The 20,099-nt window shown below is 42.2% G+C and overlaps 1 protein-coding gene across 1 annotated transcript in view; it reads left to right on the top strand.

Moving 5' to 3' along the window:
* LOC308099144 (inactive rhomboid protein 2-like) overlaps window positions 1–20,099 on the top strand; it is a 40,445-nt gene that overhangs the window by 15,990 nt on the left and 4,356 nt on the right. Inside the window, exons 4-18 of the mRNA XM_080447761.1 lie at window positions 1,844–1,995; window positions 3,334–3,517; window positions 4,797–5,018; window positions 5,433–5,561; window positions 6,550–6,653; window positions 7,443–7,679; window positions 8,466–8,577; window positions 8,783–8,857; window positions 10,757–10,918; window positions 12,385–12,470; window positions 12,852–12,915; window positions 13,645–13,739; window positions 13,846–13,921; window positions 14,479–14,579; window positions 14,892–15,045. Of these exons, the coding sequence (XP_080303887.1) occupies window positions 1,844–1,995; window positions 3,334–3,517; window positions 4,797–5,018; window positions 5,433–5,561; window positions 6,550–6,653; window positions 7,443–7,679; window positions 8,466–8,577; window positions 8,783–8,857; window positions 10,757–10,918; window positions 12,385–12,470; window positions 12,852–12,915; window positions 13,645–13,739; window positions 13,846–13,921; window positions 14,479–14,579; window positions 14,892–15,045 (1,953 nt within the window). The remainder of the gene's footprint in view (window positions 1–1,843; window positions 1,996–3,333; window positions 3,518–4,796; window positions 5,019–5,432; window positions 5,562–6,549; window positions 6,654–7,442; window positions 7,680–8,465; window positions 8,578–8,782; window positions 8,858–10,756; window positions 10,919–12,384; window positions 12,471–12,851; window positions 12,916–13,644; window positions 13,740–13,845; window positions 13,922–14,478; window positions 14,580–14,891; window positions 15,046–20,099) is intronic.

Here is a 20,099-nt window from a genome sequence, read left to right on the forward strand (position 1 = left end):
TTAAAAAGTTGAGCATACAGTATGCATAAGCTTCACGTTGCCTATAATCACTGTAGGCGGAATTACCTAAATAAGACGGTGTCTAATAACGTCGTTGATCTCAGGCCTCATGTGGCTAGTCTATGACGTCGTATCTACGTCGTATGATCCCATATTTGGCCAAGGTTACAGCTGCCTGATCCAACTGCCAATCACGTCCATTATAAAAAAGTTAAGTATATAAAAAAACATATATGCAGAATGGTTCTTCCATAGGAGGTACTTCCTTGGCCTACTGGTGGTGTGCACAACACATTTGGTTCTGACCAGTCTAGTGGTTTGCGAAACACAGACAGACAGACTCACAGACCCATTTTGTAGATGTCTTGTCTCTTAGAGAGCCACGCCGTAAAAAACCTCGGTCGTGTAGTGCAAGCGACTTATTTTGTAATGCAGGAGCCAATACTTTTCAGCCTTTATTGAGACACCTGATGTACAAGTTTATCTGTAGGTGGAATGGTTCCCAGATTGACATTATCGTGCTACTGGCAAACCCGTGTTTTAGTGCAATGGCATACCAGTTACCCCTGTGGAGGCCTTGGCATAGCAGCCTTTTAGGCATGTTTTTCTCTTGTTTGTGTCGTCTGTCTTTTTTTGTTTTTTAATTGGTCTATGAGTCCATAATAAAGTTGATGAATCCATTAGCCATTAGAGTCATGGTCCTCGTACATAAATCCACTAAGTGGCAGCATGGTCACTGGATTGTTTTATAATTTTTTTCCCCCTTTACTGTAGAGTGCATTTCTTTGTAAAGCCTGAACATATGGCTCAGTTATGGTTCCTTTAGTGCTCCATTAACTCGCACAATGACAAGACAATTATCCCTGCCAACTGGCAGTTACTGCTGGGTAGGATAATGGAGTCATGGCACCTCGCATAATGAAATGAGACAACTCGGTAACGATTCTGTAGCCTGCAGGTTGCAATGGGCAGCGTGTAGAAGTTGTGTGTGTGTGCCTGCACACTTTTGAGGTAACCTTGTGAATCATCATTCAGCAATAACTGACAGAACAAACTATCAATGGGAGAAGATCTTTATCTGTGTTTTGTCGAGACAAGTTTGACAATAATAATAATAGTGAGATGATCACTTCAGGACAGAAGGAAAGCAGAGAGGGACAGAATAGGAATATGTGATGTGACATGATTTGATCTGATTTTGATGCCATAGCGCCATATATATTTTTGAGAGATGGGCTTGGGGGCTTAACCACTAAATGATAACCGGTTGCACTCAGAATGAGCTAAATCAACTCACTCTACAGATTGATAGCCATGCAATTGGGTGGTAACTTCACTTTTTATGATCTTCCAAACTGACTGATATGACCAAAAACTATTGTAATTGACAGTGACATTAATCACTTTCCGATGAACAGCAGCTGTGCTACAATAATTTGCTCTTTAAATGTTTTTAGGTTGCAACTATTGATTATTCTTCGCGATTATTCTATAGATTATTTAGATTAATCAAATAATCGAGAGTCACGTTTTTCATTTGTTAAAATGTATATATAAAAAAATCTACGTGTAAACTTCTAATAGATTTTTTTTTTTATCGACTTAATCGATTAGCCTGATAACTACTTAAGCCCTATTTTATCCTTCATTGTACAAAGTTGTCGAACAAAAACAGCGGAAATATATGTAGGATTTTAGTTTTCCCCTCCTCAAGATCAACATTTTTAAAATTAAAATGGATAAACGTTTTTTTCTCTAATAGATTAAGTCGATTAGTTCAATCAACTGTTGCACCCCACCCTGAAATGTTTGTAATTTCTTAACCTCTCTCGTCTGCTAACAGCCACTCCGTCCCTCTCTGAAGAAGAGCGTGACCCATCAGGAGGCCAGTCCCATGTTGGAGGGCGGTGATGGAGCTGATGGTACAGGCCAGTCGGCCGGGGACAGGAGGGCAAACTTCAGGAGACGGACTTCACTCTCACAGAGCATCCGCAAGTGAGTTCTGTGATGGAGGGTGTAGTAGTAGTAGTGTGTGTGCGTACGTACGTGTATTGTGTGATCTGTGTGAGCAGGGTGCTTGCAGGAAAGTCTGGAAAAGTATGGAAGTTTTGCTCATATTATACAAAATATTATGTGTAAAACAATGTGCAAAAGAATATTTAAAAAAACAATACATTGACTGAAAAGAAAAGAAAGAAATGAAGTGTGTGCCACAATGCCACTGCCTTATCAAAACCAGATTCTCAAGGTTGTCCACCTGTCATTCTAGTGTTTGTTGTTATAAGTGCCTGTTGTCATCTAGACAACATAACAATTTAATAAATGCAATTTCATGCTAAGACATTTGATTAATGTGCATGTTACAAACTATTGGCAGTTGTGAATTAGTTTTTATTATAATCGTAAAATAGTTTTAAAATGTGTTCAGACACGTGCAGCATAGAGATTTAATTGCAAGAATGGCCATACCAATAGATTTGACCGGCAACGCGGCATTGACATAGCCACACAAATTTTCAAGCTGAATGTCCTTTTGAGCATATCCATACTAAGTTGATTTTTTTTACAATGAGAGCACCACTCTCACTCACTTTGACACCAGCATCAGTCTGCATCTGCACCTGCTTTAGTACCCACTTGCCAAGTTCGGTGGTACACTGACATAACGTTAAAACACCTCTACACATTCTCACCGTATCAATAGATGGACAGCAGTGGATGGAGGGATGGATTGATTGATTCATTCATTCATTCATTCCATCGCAATCCATCCAGTAGTGTTCAAGATATCCTCACTAATGGGGCTTTCTTGACTTCCTCCCTCTTTGTCTCATTTGTCTCCTTCAGCATGATTTTATAAATAGCAGATCTACTAGCAGATTGGCTATTTTCAGAGTGCGACACCCGCACGCAACTAAGTAAAAGGCTTTGTTGCTGCTAGCGTGGACACACGCCTCAGAGCCAGCTCAACTTTGTTTTTGTAGCGTGTCAGGCCCGTCACTCAACAAGTGTCAGCTGTCAGGTGTTAGTTTGTAGCTTCATGTCGCTGGCTTCAACCTTTTTCAGTGCTCCAGTGACGCAATGAAGCATCAATCACTCATGTTTTTACTTCACAATTTCCACTCCCTTCTCTCTCCCCACAATTCCTGGTCTGTTCCGTAAGTGGAAGAAAAACTAATTCTGGCTGTTAACCAGTACCCTGTGCTATTTAACCCTATAACATTTTCATTTATGCAGGGTAGCTTGAGAAACACTTAAACTTGGCAGCAATGTAGCTGGCCACGCTTGGCCGCTTGTGAACGCTGCATAACTCAGGCTTTCTTTTCGTTCAAGGAGTACAGCCCAGTGGTTTGGTGTTGGGGAGGACTGTGAGACCAAACAGCAAGAGTGGCAGAGGAAGAGCCTGCGCCACTGTAGCCAGCGCTATGGCAAGCTCAAGGCTCAATACAGAGAGCCTGAGACGGTCACCAGCTTCGACCAGGGCCTGGATTCACCAGCAGCACACAAGATGCCAAAGGTACACTATGCCGTGTGGTACGATCACACACACATCAGTGAGTTTACATGGTCACAGTAATGTTTATACAGTATGTTGATTTAAGAAATGTTACCCAAACTAGACTGAGTGGGAGTAGATGCATGTATCCTGAAGCTGAAACTTGAGGATCCTGGGCCTGGCTTATATCAAGACATCCTAGTTATCATATTCAGATTTCTCATAATTAGGACGTCCATGTATCACTGTAATTAGTTTTACCCAAGACATAACTTTTATCCCAGTCAAATGGTTCCTTGCACGGAGCATGCATAATGCATAGAGTGACTACTATTCATTATCAGATGGAACTGGGAACAACTGAGTGGTTCCCAGGTCTGAGTTACGGCAATAACACTTGAGTTTGTCAAACTCCACATTGTTTCACAAGCAGCAGTGTCGTTCTTGGTTTGGCGAGTCTGAGGAAGAGACCTGGGGAGGGAGAAATGAAAGGTGTAAATTACTAAGGAGAGGGTGATAGAAGGAAGGCTGACATGAGCTCTGCTTGGCATGAATAATGTAGATGTCATAATAGTAGTGCAGGAGCATCTGCGCCACAGCTGAATGTCACTTCCTGTACTCCTCAACACACATCTCTTCTATTTTCCAGCTTTCCTTCATCTTCTGCTAACTTAACTCTTATCTTAAATGTTCTTCTCCCCCTTTCTCTCCATGCTTTTGTCTCTGTCAGCTATTGTGTATTCTGGAGGGCTGGTGGTAAGACATAACAGCTAACATGGTATGGCTCCAAAGATCACTCCCTGATATTTGTATTATGTCGTATGACCTTCATCAGACTGAGAAGTGTTGTTATTGATCTATACCCGAACACACTCGCTCAAACATGACATGGGGTGCGGAACTCATTCTGTCCTAGGCTTGTGGACCTCATTCTGTCCTAGGCTTATCATCTACCACATGCACTCGCTTTTTCTCACATCAGATACACACTCACATGCACCCACACAAGTAAGTAGAGCGTATCTCTCTAGATGTGTCTTGTCACCACCTCAGCTGTCATGTATCTATAATAAGTATGAAGTTGTGTGTGACTGATGTTTTTCTCTTCTCTGTTCTGCTTGAGAATAATTACCTATCCCTTGTCTTGCCGTGACATTGTAGCGGGGCATCCTTGGATGGCCACGGTCAAAGTTTAGCGATTAGGACAGTTGGTACTTTGTAATTGTCTCATTATAAATGCATAATTTTAAATGTGTCTTTATCCTCTCTCTCCTTCTCCTAATCTCCTGTTCTCCCGCAGATTGTGGACCCTCTGGCCCGGGGTCGGGCCTTCCGCTACCCAGATGAGACAGAGGGCCGCCCCCCCCGGACACCACACGCCACCCCGGGGGCTCCAGTCACCCCGGGTGTCACCTCGTTGTCCTCCTACACCAGCCAACCGTCTGGTTACAACCGTTTCCCCAAACGCAAGCGGGAGTCTGTCGCTCGCATGAGCATCCGAGCCGCCAACAACCTTCTGAGGGTAGATTTGGGTGTTTGTTGGGGGGGACTGTGTGTATACTATTATGTTTGTGTTCTTTAGCTATATTTGACAGTTTCTGTAGAATTTAGCTATATTTGTGATAGGGATGCACGATTAGCAATTTAATTGCATGGTCAAATTGACCGATTGATTGAATACTTTATCTGTCAGAAATATAAACAGCACGTAGTACAGTCAGACATTAAGGCTAAAAGGATAACACAAAAAAGGTCCTGGGGACTTGTTACCATTGTGGTCCTATGTATTCAGTTCATCAACGTTGATTGTAAAGCTGTTATTGCCGCTATGATGACTGATTAATCGTGCATACCGATTTTTTTGACGGACACCGGACAATGTACCATACTTGAATTATTTCTATGTTATGTTAATGTATGTGTCTGTGTGTTGCAGGGGCGTAGCGGCCTAGCGGGCGCCCAGTCAGGTCGTAGTTACCCGAGGAGGAGCTTTGTCCGACCCAGCTGGATGGATGAAGACACTGTGGACTCGGCTGACACCTCAGAGTCAATCTTCTTCAGCAAGGTCAGAACTCTTTGTCTGCCCTCCTATAAGGTTTCAACATTCTATTTCTGCTAGGAGAGGTGTGAAAACCCTTGTCAACATCTTATCAGCTGTTTACACCACTAGGAACTTGAAAGGGGTAGCCTCAAATGTTAGAGAATAAGGATAATGGATAAAACATTGTTGTTGAGCTAACTAACTGTTACTAACAATAATCTGTATGAGGGAATACCAAGGGTGAGCTAGAAAATAGCAGCCATGAGAATGAGACTAGTAGGACACTGCCAAAGACATCAAGAGCTGCCAGCCAGCAAATTGGTGCTGTGGGAACCAACACACGGGCACCGGTCACGAGGACGTCCCACACTAACATACTGTGACGGCCCGGAATGGTCCGCGAGTCGCCTGTCAATCAACCCGCTGTCACCCCGTTGTTTTTAACCTCGCCCTGCACCTGCGGGGCGAGGCATACATACATATACAGTACATAAGGTTGGCATACGTAATGATGAGGCATAGGTAATGAGTAAATGTCACTGTCTGTATTCTGATTTCTTAGAGTCTCTCCCTCTGCACTTCTTTTCATGTGACTTACAGTAATCACATTTATCTCAGCCCCATAACACATAATACCAGCGTTCTTCTGTTAAAGCTGATTAGAGCATTGTAACATGAGAGGGAAGAAAATGGCTTATTGGAAATGATGGGAGAAGAATACGAGGAAATGGAGCTGAGTTTCGCGAGTGAATGAGTGTGAAAAGGATGAGAAAAGATGGACTGAAGAGGAAGATGGGTAGTAAAGGGTACTACAGTAGGTGGTATTGTGGCTGAGTTTGGGGTGGGGAAATGGCTTTTATCCTTCCAGTGCAAATGGAGGTGTTTGTGTTACGGACAACGTGATCCCCCCCCCCCTTCTTTTTTTGTTGATGAAATGCAAAAGAAGTCTATTCTCTGTAATAACACGATTTCTTCTCCTCCACCCTCATCTCTATCCCTCAATCTTTCCCAGATGGATGTCCATGAGGAGTACTCCATGGCTGACGATGTGTTCGAGTCTCCCCCCATATCTGCTTCTTTTGCCCCCAGCGAGCATCCTGACCAGCCCTTGAGCTTGTGAGTGAACAAACAATGGGTGAAGCTTAAGAAATGCAATTGATGTATAATCACAACTGATAATAAAGGGGTGTAGGGGGGTGTTGTCCGCTTAGCTTTGTTATGACTGCCTGTTTTAGTTATATTTTATTTATTTTATGTTGTTGTTGTTTAATTTATCTGTACTGTTGTGTTGTTGGTCTTTGTCTGTTATGTTATGTCATGTTTATTTGTTGAAAAATGAATAAATACTTTAATTACAAAAAAAGAAATGCTATACACTAGGGCTGCAACTTCGATTATTTTATTAAAACGTTAACAGTTGTACCCCCACTATGCACACGTACCATGGTGCTGTTGCAGGGTAAATGGTGACCTCTATAAATCAAAAGAGAAATCCACAGCATGCTACTCTATACCAGGTGTGATAATTACTTTGACCCATGGTAACATTACCCCTCTACCCCCTAATGTTAACAAAATGTAGGAAACATTGAGCGCATTTACTTCCTTGAAAACGTTTTTCTACACACTGGGGAGGAAATAAAATGCACAAAAAAAGAGAAATGTTTTGTCTTGATCGTTAATTGCTTTAAAATCACTTTTTCAAATGGTTTCCGACCGCGTGACAGGTCTCTGTAGCTCCAGATATGCATAAATAGTTCTTAAATTTGACCCTACATTCTGGACCTGTGTTTTTGTCACATCCGTTTCACTTTAACTTTCCTTCATGCCACCTCTCTTCCTCCCTGCATCCCGCTTCCCTCCACATCTCACCCACTCCCACCTCACAACCAACACGACCACCAGAAAGGACGTATCTCGAACCCCACGGACCCCAACGGCCGTAAGGACACCAATGGCTGTGCTTGAGAAGGGCTACCCTCGGCGAGGCCGTCGCATTGCCTCCCAGGTGAAGCACTTTGCCTTTGACAAGCAGAAGCGTCAGTTTGGGATGGGCGTGGTGGGCAAGTGGCTGAACCGCAACTATCGACGCAGTCTCAGCAGCAACGTCCAAAAGCAGCTAGATGACTTCCACAGTCACAGGTTGGAAATGAGTCCATATATACTCTGTGTGTGTGTGTGTGTGTGTGGGGGTGTGTATGTGTGTGTGTGTGTGGTAAGTATAAAGTATAGCTTTATACAGTTAGTGACATGTCTACAATAGTAATATACTGTATGTTAACACATTGACCGCCGGGCCCGTAGTTCAACGGGCCGTTAAATCCAACGGTAAAGCGCCGATCCCGTAGCCTACGGGCTGTGGTGCTTTTTCCTTTTTTTTCCGAAAAAAAAAACTTTTTTCAATTTTCTAGTACGGCACATTTCATTGTAACACCACCGGAAACAGACTTATTTGGGATCCGGTTTTGACGATCACGCCGGCTCCCATTCTAAAGCGCACACTGAGACGCCATTTTCTTCAATTGTAGTTTTTCTCCTCGCTGATCACTGTTTAACATAAACCGTTATAACTCAAACATGGATGCCCCGTTTGACACGTGGTTTGGACTGGTAGACGCAGGGAGATGTCCGCGATGTTTACAAACAGTGCACAGATCAATCTTAAGGATTTTAACGAGGTCTATGGCGACGTGAAAAAAACAAAAAACAACAATAAAACGTTGGCACTGGTGAGTACATTATGAGATTAACCTCTGGGCGGTCAATGTGTTAACATTAGCAAGTAAAACCTCTGTATTTTTTGTTTTTCTATGTTAAACAAAGTGCCACATAGTTCATTTTACATCTGCAGGCCAACTCCTTAATATAGCCATAATTGAAATGAGAGAGATGTAAGTGTAGTTTTACCACTGTGTTTTAACCCACCAGGCCCTACTTTACCTATTGGATCACCTTTGTCCACGTTGTAATCACCCTGCTGGCTTGCTGTACATATGGCTTTGCCCCAGTTGGGTTTGCACAGCATTCTACTACTGAACTGGTGAGTCATCAATTAAACTCTTGAGGTTAATTTATACCGTGTTTTTTTCCACCATATCATGTACCCATTTTCTAAATATCTTCAGTGCTTATAGTGAAAACGTGATTGTTGAGCCAAAGTGGAATGTGCTTAATGCTACTGACTTAAAGATATTTTGCCAATCATACATATTTGGTTGTCTGTGTCTCTCTGTTGACCTCTGTAGGTACTGAAGAACAAAGGCATCTATGAAAGTGTAAAATATATACAGCAGCAAAACTTCTGGGTTGGCCCTAGTTCTGTGAGTATCATTCACCTTGATTGTATGCTATGCTTGCATTAATCTTCCATGTTTAATTATTTGCCTCTTCACGAATGCAATCTTTCTTAAAAAGGCATATCTATCTAATCATAAAGATACATTAAGCCATTAGTCACTGTATAGAAAAGTCTCTGTGTTCATCCATTGTAAATGATGTAGTCTTTACTAATATATCGACCTTCTGGGTCAGTAAAGTGATCCTTCTTAGAATCTGTCAGTACACTAAGCATTGCTGGATTCTCTAATACAAACATAGATATTTGAACACTGCTACTGCAAGTCTCTCTCTCCTACAGCATAATACAACTGATATCTAAAGGAGATGAATAGTATGATAGTGCGTGCTGCATTATTATGAGAGAAGCAATTCCATGGCCTTTTGCAGACTTGATTAGCAAACTGACTTACTCAGGAATTCCAGACACTTTCTTGGCTCCTCACAGCTTCAGAGCTGACCATGTAATTTGCTAACTACATTTTTTTGAGGCTGGCTTCATTGTTTTTATGTATAGGCCGTAGGCAGGCCATCATCCTGAAAGAAAGCTAAACTCAGTGGCCCTCATTTATCAACGCGGCGCAGCCCAAATAATGTGCGTACGGCGAGATCACCGCACCTTTCGGCATTTATCAATATATCCTGACGTGGGCTTCATCCTACGGTACGCTGAGATCTCACGTCTGGTAGAGACCAGTTGTTGACTTTGGCTGCGTCCGTTTATTCCATTGTAGACCTGCGGAGCACCATTGTCTGACTGTCTGACAGGCATCTGGACACTCCTAAATGTATATCTACACTAATAAATAATCCCTGTGAAAATATAACATTTTATAAAGTAATTTAAACAAACTGCTTTAACAGTCATTCGGTTAAGCTTGCAGATCTGGCTGCATTGGCTATAAAATAGCAGATCTGCAAGTAGATCTGCTATTTTCAAAATATACGAGGGCTTCTGCGAGCGCATTTTCGGGACTCCCGAACATCTTTTCATGGACAGTGAGGTGTACAAACTTACAGTAGCTTGTACTATGGCATGGAGTTATGTCATAGAGAGTTATGGAGACTACAACCTCGCTGGGTTAAGGATATAAACCCGACGCTCCAATCTCTTATTAACGTGGCGGCACGGAATCACTGCCGCCCGCCCGAGTCTGACTGCTTTATTTAGTGTAACTCGAATGCGCACTGCTCGGTATGGGGTAAATAAATTAATATGCAAACGTATTCCATTCATGGCGATGTGATTGGTATCATAATATGTCATTCATGTAGGCTACAAACCTACGTGACAAAGATTGTACCGCTACGGATTACATGAAATGTGTGTGTGTGTGTGTGTGTGTGTGTGTGTGTGTGTGTGTGTGTGTGTGTGTGTGTGTGTGTGTGTGTGTGTGTGTGTGTGTGTGTGTGTGTGTGTGTGTGTGTGTGTGTGTGTGTGTGTGTGTGTGTGTGTGTGTGTGTGTGTGTGTGTGTGTGTGTGTGTGAGAGAGAGCCGGCGAAACTCTTTCTTTTCGGTTCTTCATGTCGTAAAATCTGGGTGTTTGCAGAATATTTAAGGCCGTGTTATTTAAATGACGCTCGGTTTCAGCCGTGACATTTATCAAGGCTGGGACCAAATGTACGCTCGGATCGGCTGTGTAGGATTCGTTGGTAAATGTGACTTCCACGTTGGCGTACGGCCGAATATATGGAAAAACATACGCCGGTTTATACGCTGCGTTGATAAATGAGGGCCAGTGTCTAGATTTTCTGCTCACATACTAGTAATCACATGATAATACTTTTCTGTATCTGTCATACAACAAATATGTATGGGTTTTGTAGTGTGGCTGTGTCTTTACCTTGAGGATGGCTTAATAACCCCCTCCCTCCCTTTTCAGGATGACTTGATCCACCTGGGGGCTAAGTTCTCTCCGTGCATCCGCCGAGACCAACAGGTTGTCGAGCTGATCTCCAGGGCCAAGGACCTGGAGAGAGAGTCGGGCTGCTGTGTTCAGAACGACAACTCTGGCTGTGTGCAGACCCTCAGGTCTGGCTGCTCGGTAGGTTTATTTATTTTTTACATCCAGTGTCCTGAAGGCTGGCAGGCTTATATTTTCAAACAGAAGATCTGTCCAGTGGTTTCAGTGAACATTCCTAAGTGGAAACCTCCCCGGTATAGTCCTGTTGATGTTCCCTAGAGAAAAAATTTCAATATATAGGATTAAAAGGATAAGAGCATCAGCTAAATGACTAAATGAAATAGAATTTACTGTAGCACTGTTTTTCTGTACATAAATAATGGCCGACAAATTGCAACAGTGTGTTGAACTAACCATGAATATCTGTCAAAATAGCACAGTGCTGCTCCAAGAACCATTTAGTCTTAAATGACCTCCAAAATGAGTTCACATGTGATGTATACATTAGGATTATGGCTTTACACACACCTATTCATTTTCATATCAGCACATTGTTGCCTGCACGTGAGCCTGTAATCCTATTCATAGCCAAACAATAATGCACTTAAGCATTTACGCATATACATTCGGCTCACCCTCAGCTTATATCCTTAATAACGGTAGTTAACAGGTTGCACTTTTCAACAGGGCTCCCTCCACATACACACAGATGTATACACTTGCATGAGTTTTCCATAGCATATCAATCTGCTTAAGATTTGCACACTCAATGTTTGCCATGCATTTTTCAAGATTAACATTTTTATTATTGCATTTTTGTCGGAGACTATGGTAGATCAATAAAAAAATTATTGTAAGAACGCGTCTCCTCATATTGGCCACGCCCATTTCTGCCTGACAAGATTGTCCACCATTTTGCCGAATTATTACTCTGTAGTTTTCTGGCAACTGGAGATCACTTTTATTTGGGAGTGGGATGATAAAAGACTTGGAAAAGTGATGTTGGTTTATTTCCCTTGAATGTTTCATTGCAGAACTCCAGAGGCCGTTTTTGAAAGATGGGATTCTTCCAGATTATTGCTGGTATATTATCAGGGCCAGGCGTTTTGGATTTCTGAATCTTTGCCAGACATACACTTGTAGCTCTCTCAGGGTGAAAGGAGTGGTGTCAATTGGCAGTTGCTCAGATCAATGCTGTTATAGAAGGGGTTTGCATAAAAGGTTGCTGAAGTGTACAAACCAGGATTTCAGATGCTCATTGATATCAGCTCCTTTGATCTTGATAGTTGGCTTTCCTATTGGTGAGCTCTCTAAGAGCTTCTCATGCTTCAGTGTCTATTCTCTTTCTGTTTTTTTCCAGATCTTCATTTTGCAGTTTTATTTGTTCAAATGCTTTTTCAAATGTTTAGTTTGAAAGGTTATTATTATTATTTTCTTCATTTGTCCAAAGATAATCTGGCTACGTCTTTACTGACAGGGTATAATAATACTTGTCTAAAGACATGTATTGGATATTGCTATGGATATCTTATTTCCACTTGGACTGATGAAATGAAACGCTAGAAATAATTTGTTTGTTAAGTGCTAAAATAACACCTTGTGTGCAGGAGTCGCTGGCCACCTTTATGAAATGGAAGAATGAGACGGTGGACATTGTCAGGTCCTCTGGCGCTGTCTGTCACCAGGACCCCAGGTACCGGCTCTAGTTCAGTACTATACCATTACATTCTGTGGTAGTCAATGAAAGGGGTCAGAAACACCAAAACATGTATTATAAGGTGCTAACTAATGTAGATTTTGTTTGAAATAGTAGACAATAATACCAGACGTTACAGCTGCCAATAAGTGCCTGTTAAATTGAGTGTCAGGCAATTTCTCCTGGATTGAAATCCAAGTATGTTAACGTATATCATTGGATGTTCCATTGTGGCCTACACAGTAGTGCATTGATGTTTGTTTTAATGTTAAATACTGACTTATTCATAAAACTGCTTAACTTTGCCATGCAAATTATACAAACATCGATTTATGATGTCTCTCAATTTTATTTCCTCACGGCCCTTGCTGAGACCAGAGTGTGTGAAGAGCCCGCCTCGGCACCGCCTCACACTTGGCCTGATGACATCACCAAGTGGCCGGTGAGAGACCACTGCGCTTTACATTATTGATGTCAGCTGTGCTATGGTTCATTAAAAAAAGCCCCCTTTTCCTTACCAGTTATCACATTAAGTGAACTCCCTTATGCACATATCATTTATATGACACTCATTTTAGACGCTCGTTGATGCTCGTTAATGTTATGTGCATCAAGGCATTTATGCTTCTGCACTGTCAAATAGGTCAACATCTAATCTAAGATTGCATCAACGCCATATATTTTTTACAAGCGACCCTCTCTGGGCTGGCTATATATTTTGTTCAAGCTGTTGTTAATAGCTAGGCTACACTTGGTAAAAGAAAACCTAACAACATAACTGTATTATATTAGATTTATTAGATATTTATTAGAGAGGGGGGGTACCAGGGGGTCCCCAGCAAAATTAATACATTTAGCGTCACAATCTTATAACCACTTTAACCATATTTTATACTTTAGCTATTCAAAAATATAGTAAAAGGTATACAATCTCATAGCGCGTCACTTCATGCTACAGTATGAGCTTGTAGATCTGCTATTTTTGAAAAATGTATGCAAAGCTTTGAATACTTTTTCTTTTCAAAAACAAAACATTTTGAGATGGGGTCCGCGGCCAAATAGGGGTCCTTCAAGATTTTGAACATTGAAAGCTATCGAAACATTGGATAGTGCAGGACACTGAAGTCGAGCTGCATTCCATCATGGACGGTTTCCCTCTATCCCTCTCCAGTTGTGTACGTACCCCGAGAAGGCCAACCATACTGGCTACAGCCACATGGACTGTAACATCATGGGCAGACCCTGCTGCATAGGAACCAAGGGCAGGTGAGAGACAGGCTGGGGACAGAAAACAGCTGTCACTGTACATGGTTTTGAATCACCTCCAGTATGTCTTACTGAACTTCTCAACTGTGTGTTCACCTTCCTGCAGGTGTGAGATCACTACCAGAGAATACTGCTCCTTTATGCATGGTTACTTCCATGAGGAGGCCACACTCTGCTCACAGGTGTGTGTGTGTGTGTGTGTGTGTGTGTGTGTGTGTGTGTGTGTGTGTGTGTGTGTGTGTGTGTGTGTGTGTGTGTGTGTGTGTGTGTGTGTGTGTGTGTGTGTGTGTGTGTGTGTGTGTGTGTGTGTGTGTGTGTGTGTGTGTGTGTGTGTGTGTGTGTGTGTGTGTGTGTGTGTGTGTGTGTGTGTTAGGGCATTAACAGAATATTCGACTATCAAAACCACTATTCGAATCAAAGTCGATTATTCTATAAAAAAAAAGACGCAGCTGTGAGCTCTGGTGTGACATCAACTCGCATTCCTTGAGTCGAGCCATTAAAAAACGAAAAACATTTTATTTTTATTTTTTTTAATAATCAAATCGATTAAAGTGTGTGTGTGTTAAAACAGGTGATTTGGGACAGCATGCCGAATTGGGGAAATTATGATATTTCTTTAAAGGTTAGGATTGGGTATATACCTGTGAGGGGGGTAAGGTAAAAGGATTTTGGATCATATGGTCTATGTGTGTCTGAGTGTGTGTGTGTGGTTTTGATCCAGTCAATTGTCCTTGCCCAGGTGCACTGTCTGGATGATGTATGTGGCTTGTTACCATTCCTCAACCCTGACGTCCCTGACCAGTTCTATCGCCTATGGCTCTCACTCTTCCTCCATGCCGGGTAAGGAAGGACCCAACAACATGCAGTACTGGGACAAAATGGACACTTTCCATCATTTGAGTCTGCATATATAAAATGTTTTCTTATTTCTGTCTGTGCATGAACATACAGTATTTAATTTATTGTGGAGGTACTGTAGTATTAGTGCACTGCACACAGCATGTATCGGTCTACTGTATGTGTGTGTACCTGTCTTCAGGACAGCTAATTGGGGACCACTTGTCCCTGATTTGATGTCTTTGCAGTTGCAGTTTTGTAATGTCCCAAAAGTTTGCCAAGTCAACGTGTGTGTGTGTGTGTGTGTGTGTGCAGGCTGTTTCACTGCCTGGTGTCAGTGGTGTTCCAGATGACAATACTGAGGGACCTTGAAAAGCTGGCTGGTTGGGCCCGTATCTCCATCATATACATCCTTAGTGGCATAACTGGGAACCTGGCCTCCTCACTGTTCCTGCCCTATAGAGCTGAGGTACGTGATATGCTTGAACATGCACATGCACGCGCACACACGCATAACCACACGTAAAGTCCATAGTGTTCATTTCTGAGTCACAAATGGATGAATTAACACTGAGGATTTTACTGTGTGATGTGCGTACACACATTTGTCACATGAAGCAGATGCATGCAGAATATTATAATTAAGCACTAAACATTTAATTTATTTGTACTGCTTGCATCTGAGCATAAAGTGCGATTCACAAACATCACTGTCACTCTTTATGCACTCTCCCTCACAGCCTTTTCTGAAATGGCAGAATTTCCCAGTGTTTTCCAACACACATAACCACACACACAAACTGTACACATGCACACGCTCTTCAGGCCATCCAGCTGTCCTGCAGTGCATACTGAGCTTGTTAGGAGTGAGAGGTATGAGATATAGTGCTGTGTTCACCTCATATATTCCTTGATCCTTCTCCTAAACATTATCTGTATGCAGTGTGCTGTATAGAACGAGGACTGTTCAAGGATCGGCCCACTGCAATTTGGGTTGTAGTTGTCATCAATTAAATTGAGCCACCAAAAGATTTTGCTCTATGTAAATTCTATGGGAATAGAAGCACCAAGAACGAAAAGGAAAACCTTTCTTTTTTTTAATTCTGAGGAAGCCACATCCCAGTCTGTTTACAGTCAGCAGATTAGCTTGGCTCTGCTCCAGACAGCTTAAATCACTTACTGGATGCAGTTTGCTGATGCTGAGGATTATAGGGCCTGACTGGCCCTTACTAGATTGGAAAGCCCCCTAAACACACAAACACACAGACACACACACTCTCACTTCCTTTTTTATTTATTTTATTTTCTATGTTTTTTACTTTTGCAGGAAGAATAATTATTAGTTACTTAATAACTTAGTACTTAATTAATTAAATAATCTGCCAATAATAAACTGTGTATTGAAAATGAAATCCAGCATGATGACTTGGCAATGATCTAGATTAGAGAGATGTTCTTGTGGAGAGGTTTTGTTTACAAGAGAAAAGATAGCCGAATGGACATAAGATTATGTTGAGAAAACCTACTGGAAAGACCCATCATTCACCTTTAAACGATTAAAGATCTTTCTCTCACAGACACACACATACGCGCACACTCCCCCACGCACACCCCCACGCATACACATACATCTTGTGTGTGTGTGTGTGTGTGTGTGTGTGTGCACTTATGCATGGATGGCCGCCAATTCGGCTATAAATGAATATGTATGCAACAGAAAGTGATGCTCATTGGATGACACATACACATACATTGTGTGTGATTGCGCTTTTTGTGTGTGCGCACTTATGCATGGATGGCCGCCTATTCGGCTATAAATAAATATGTATGCAACCGAAAGTGATGTCACAGGATGTTTACGCATGTTCTGAGGTAGTGCTACACTCTGCTGCCCTATCCCCACCACATGCTGAACTTAATGTATTAACTCATTCACTGCCAGAGTTAAAACATCGTCTACCGTCCCCTTGCCAGCGAAAACGGCGATTTTACTGTACCTTTGACAAATCATGGAATATTCTCTGTGACCTCCTTCCTCACGGACATGGGCTTGTTACACGCACAGGGGTCTGGTAGCGTCAGCGAAAAAATATTTGGCTGGCCGCGATCCTCCATTCCAGAGCTATGGCTGTTAGAATGTGGCTTGTTTTTTGAAAAACAAGCCGAAAACAACAGAAATCCGAGAAAAAATTACTTTTATAAATCCTTTAACATGGAAGATGCCTAGATTTTGTATCAGCTGCTGCAAGTGCTGCTCTACAAAGAGACAGACACATCATCATCCACGACACCTATTCGACACCTATTCATCATTGGCTGTCCTGGCTGTACTTCACTCCTTTAAGCCAATGGGGACACTTCCCCGTTTAAGCCAATGGGGAGACGGCCCCCCCTCCGCAGTACCCCCCCTCCCTGAGACTGCAGAGTTAGCTTAAATGCTAGCGTGCTTCCTCAGACCTAGTTGGGCTATTAAGTTATTATTTGGCCATGTTCACCTTGACTTTAATCTTCGCTATTGTTGGGAAGACCCGTGTGTTGTCTAAGAAGGTTGCCAACACTTGTATAAAAAACATAATTAGCGTTTACCGTCGCACATTCAATGTTGCCAGGTTTGGCGAGAAGTCAGGCTATAGAGTTAGCCTAAATGCTAGCGTGCCTCCTCAGACCTAGTTGGGCTATTAACACATTGACCGCCGGGCCCGTAGTTCTACGGGCCGTTAAATCCAACGCTTAACCGCCGATCCCGTAGCCTACGGGCTGTGGTGCTTTTTCCTTTTTTTCGATTTTTTTTTTTTTTCAATTTTCTAGTACGGCACATTTCATTGTAACACCACCGGAAACAGAATTATTTGGGATCCGGTTTTGACGATCACGCCGGCTCCCATTCTAAAGTCTACACTGAAACGCCATTTTCTTCGATTGTAGTTTTTCTCCTCGCTGATCACTGTTTAACATAAACCGTTCTAACTCAACAATGGATGCCCCGTTTGACACGTGGTTTGGACTGGTAGACACAGGGAGATGTCCGCAATGTTTACAAACAGTGCACAGATCAATCTTAAGGATTTTAACGACGTCTATGGCGACGTGAAAAAAACAAAAAACAACAATAAAACGTTGGCACTGGTGAGTACATTATGAGATTAACCTCTGGCGGTCAATGTGTTAAGTTATTATTTGGCCATGTTCACCCTTACTTTAATCTTCGCTATTGTTAGGAAGACCTGTGTGGTGTCTAAAAATGTTGCCACCACTTATATCAAAAACATAATTAGCGTTTAGCGTCACACATTCAATGTTGCCAGGTTTGGCGAGAAACAAGCAGGTCTATGATAACAATCACACACACACGCTGACAAGCCACACACGCACGCACACACACACACACACACACACACACACACACACACACACACACACACACACACACACACAGTGTTAGTTTTCAATAATCAGAACTATTAAGTTGACCCCTTTGCCAGGTTTGTTCACAAATTAAAATGCCCTTTGTTCCCTGACATTGCTCTGTCCTGCATGTCTTAATCCTATAAATGTCTAAATGAAGCTAGCCACGTGCCCGTATTTACTACTATCTCCTCCATAAGTTGTCCTCAAGACCTCCTGACACTATATTGTTCTGTGACACATGGTGGCTCTACTCTTATCTGTCACTAAGGTGTCACTACCTGTGCCAGGCATGACGTCTCCTGACACGAGAGCCAAAGATCCTACCCATCTGCACGCCTTAGCACTGACACGTTCACACAGTTGCACATGCCAAGATTAACCAGAGGAAATGCATGCAAGGCACAACTCTGGCCCGTCAAGCTACTTAAAGAGGCCTTTTGAGTTCATTATCCATTACTGCTGAGATTAGAAAACCCATATGGTTTGGTAAAGAGCAACAAAAGTCAACCGTGTTTGAAATTATTTCAGTGAATCCTTAAAGCAGTAGATTTTAAAAGGTTGTGGAAATGAAGAAGTTAATTTAATTTCTCTCACCAGTGATCTCATGAGAGAAGTTCAGAGCTTGCACTTCAAATACCTTTTGTGCTGAGGTAGTCACTTTCATCGAGTCATCTAAAAAGATCCCTGCTCTCTTGACATTAATTATTTCAGTGTGACTGTACTGTTTGTACAGTGGGCATTTATGCAGCACAACTTAATGCTTCTCCTTTCTTAAGCTTTCCATTCTTTATACATTTGTCTGGGAATTAACTATTATAAATGAAGGCGTGTCACCCAATTTTGTCTTCCTGGGAACAACTTAGGTGTGATTGTGTGCATGTGAGTAGACAGCAGATGCCAGATACTGGTGTAAGTTGAAGCACCTGGTTTTATGTGACTGGTTCCCACAAGATTATACTCACCCATTGAAGAGTGGTTGGGTATATCCTGTAAGATGACGAGGAATTGCATCAGGAAATTAACAAGGCTGTCCATTGATTCTTATTGATTAAAGGTCCATACCCTCTTTTTGATTTAAAGCTTGGGTTCATAATTTATTGTTAGGGATTTATCAGGTGATATTCCTGGTGAAAATAGAAAGGGCTTCTTTGAGAGAAATAAAGCACCATGCACTGTTAAATACCCTCTGTTTAGCATCCTGCCAGATTACTGCCTCGTGCATCTCCCTCGTGCCTCGTCAAGTCTCAGAATTGACGTCATGCTAATCTGCACACTTAATGTGACCCAAGGTTGGTGGTGGTGCTTCAGAACTACGGAGAACTTGAGCAAAGAGCAAATTAATCAATTAAAAGGGGGCAAATGCTTTATTCAAGGATTTTCATGTAATTGCTGCGACATTTTGACATGCCCAAGGCCACAAATGTAAGGTCATTGCATAATTGAAATGGCCACGCCATTGTGAGCATTATCAGACACCACAGCACATGGAGCAGTAACTTTATATACTTACCACAGGGTCATCAAGTTCCCCAAACTGTTGTTGTGATGAGAAGAACTAGATGTATGAAACTTCATACATCTACATCATCTAATGTTTACCTGGCTTAGGATCACAAGTTGTTAGGCCAATTCCCCTTCAACAGTGAGTTATGCTACACAGTTTGGTTCTAACCGCCACAGTTTGCCTGTGGAAGGTGTAGACCACACATACCTCCTCTGATATGCTTGTTACCAGTTACCAGCTGCTTCTTTTCACCTGACAATGAGGAGTAATACATGTGGAGGAACATGTTAATACAACCAGTTCTACTCCCTCTCCTTGAACAAGCGGCCTATCAATCAATCGGCAAAGAACACAATCCTCTGCCAGCTTCCCACCCACGAACACGGCCAGTTGTGTTTGTTGGCATGCCCAGGCAAGCTGGAGGCACCATGGAGGAAGTACTCGGACCACAGCGAGTACTTTACCCCTGCGCCACCCGGACACATTTTATTTTCCCCTAGCAACAAGAGTCAGATTAAAAAATATTTCTCAAAAGATAAATTCCATTTTAGTTTAGTTTTGAATCCTTTATTTGTCAGGACAGATCATCAGTACTATTACTACTGCTGTGA

Source organism: Gymnoscopelus braueri, assembly GCF_963280865.1.
Source record: "Gymnoscopelus braueri genome assembly, chromosome: 2".
Lineage (NCBI taxonomy): Eukaryota > Metazoa > Chordata > Actinopteri > Myctophiformes > Myctophidae > Gymnoscopelus > Gymnoscopelus braueri.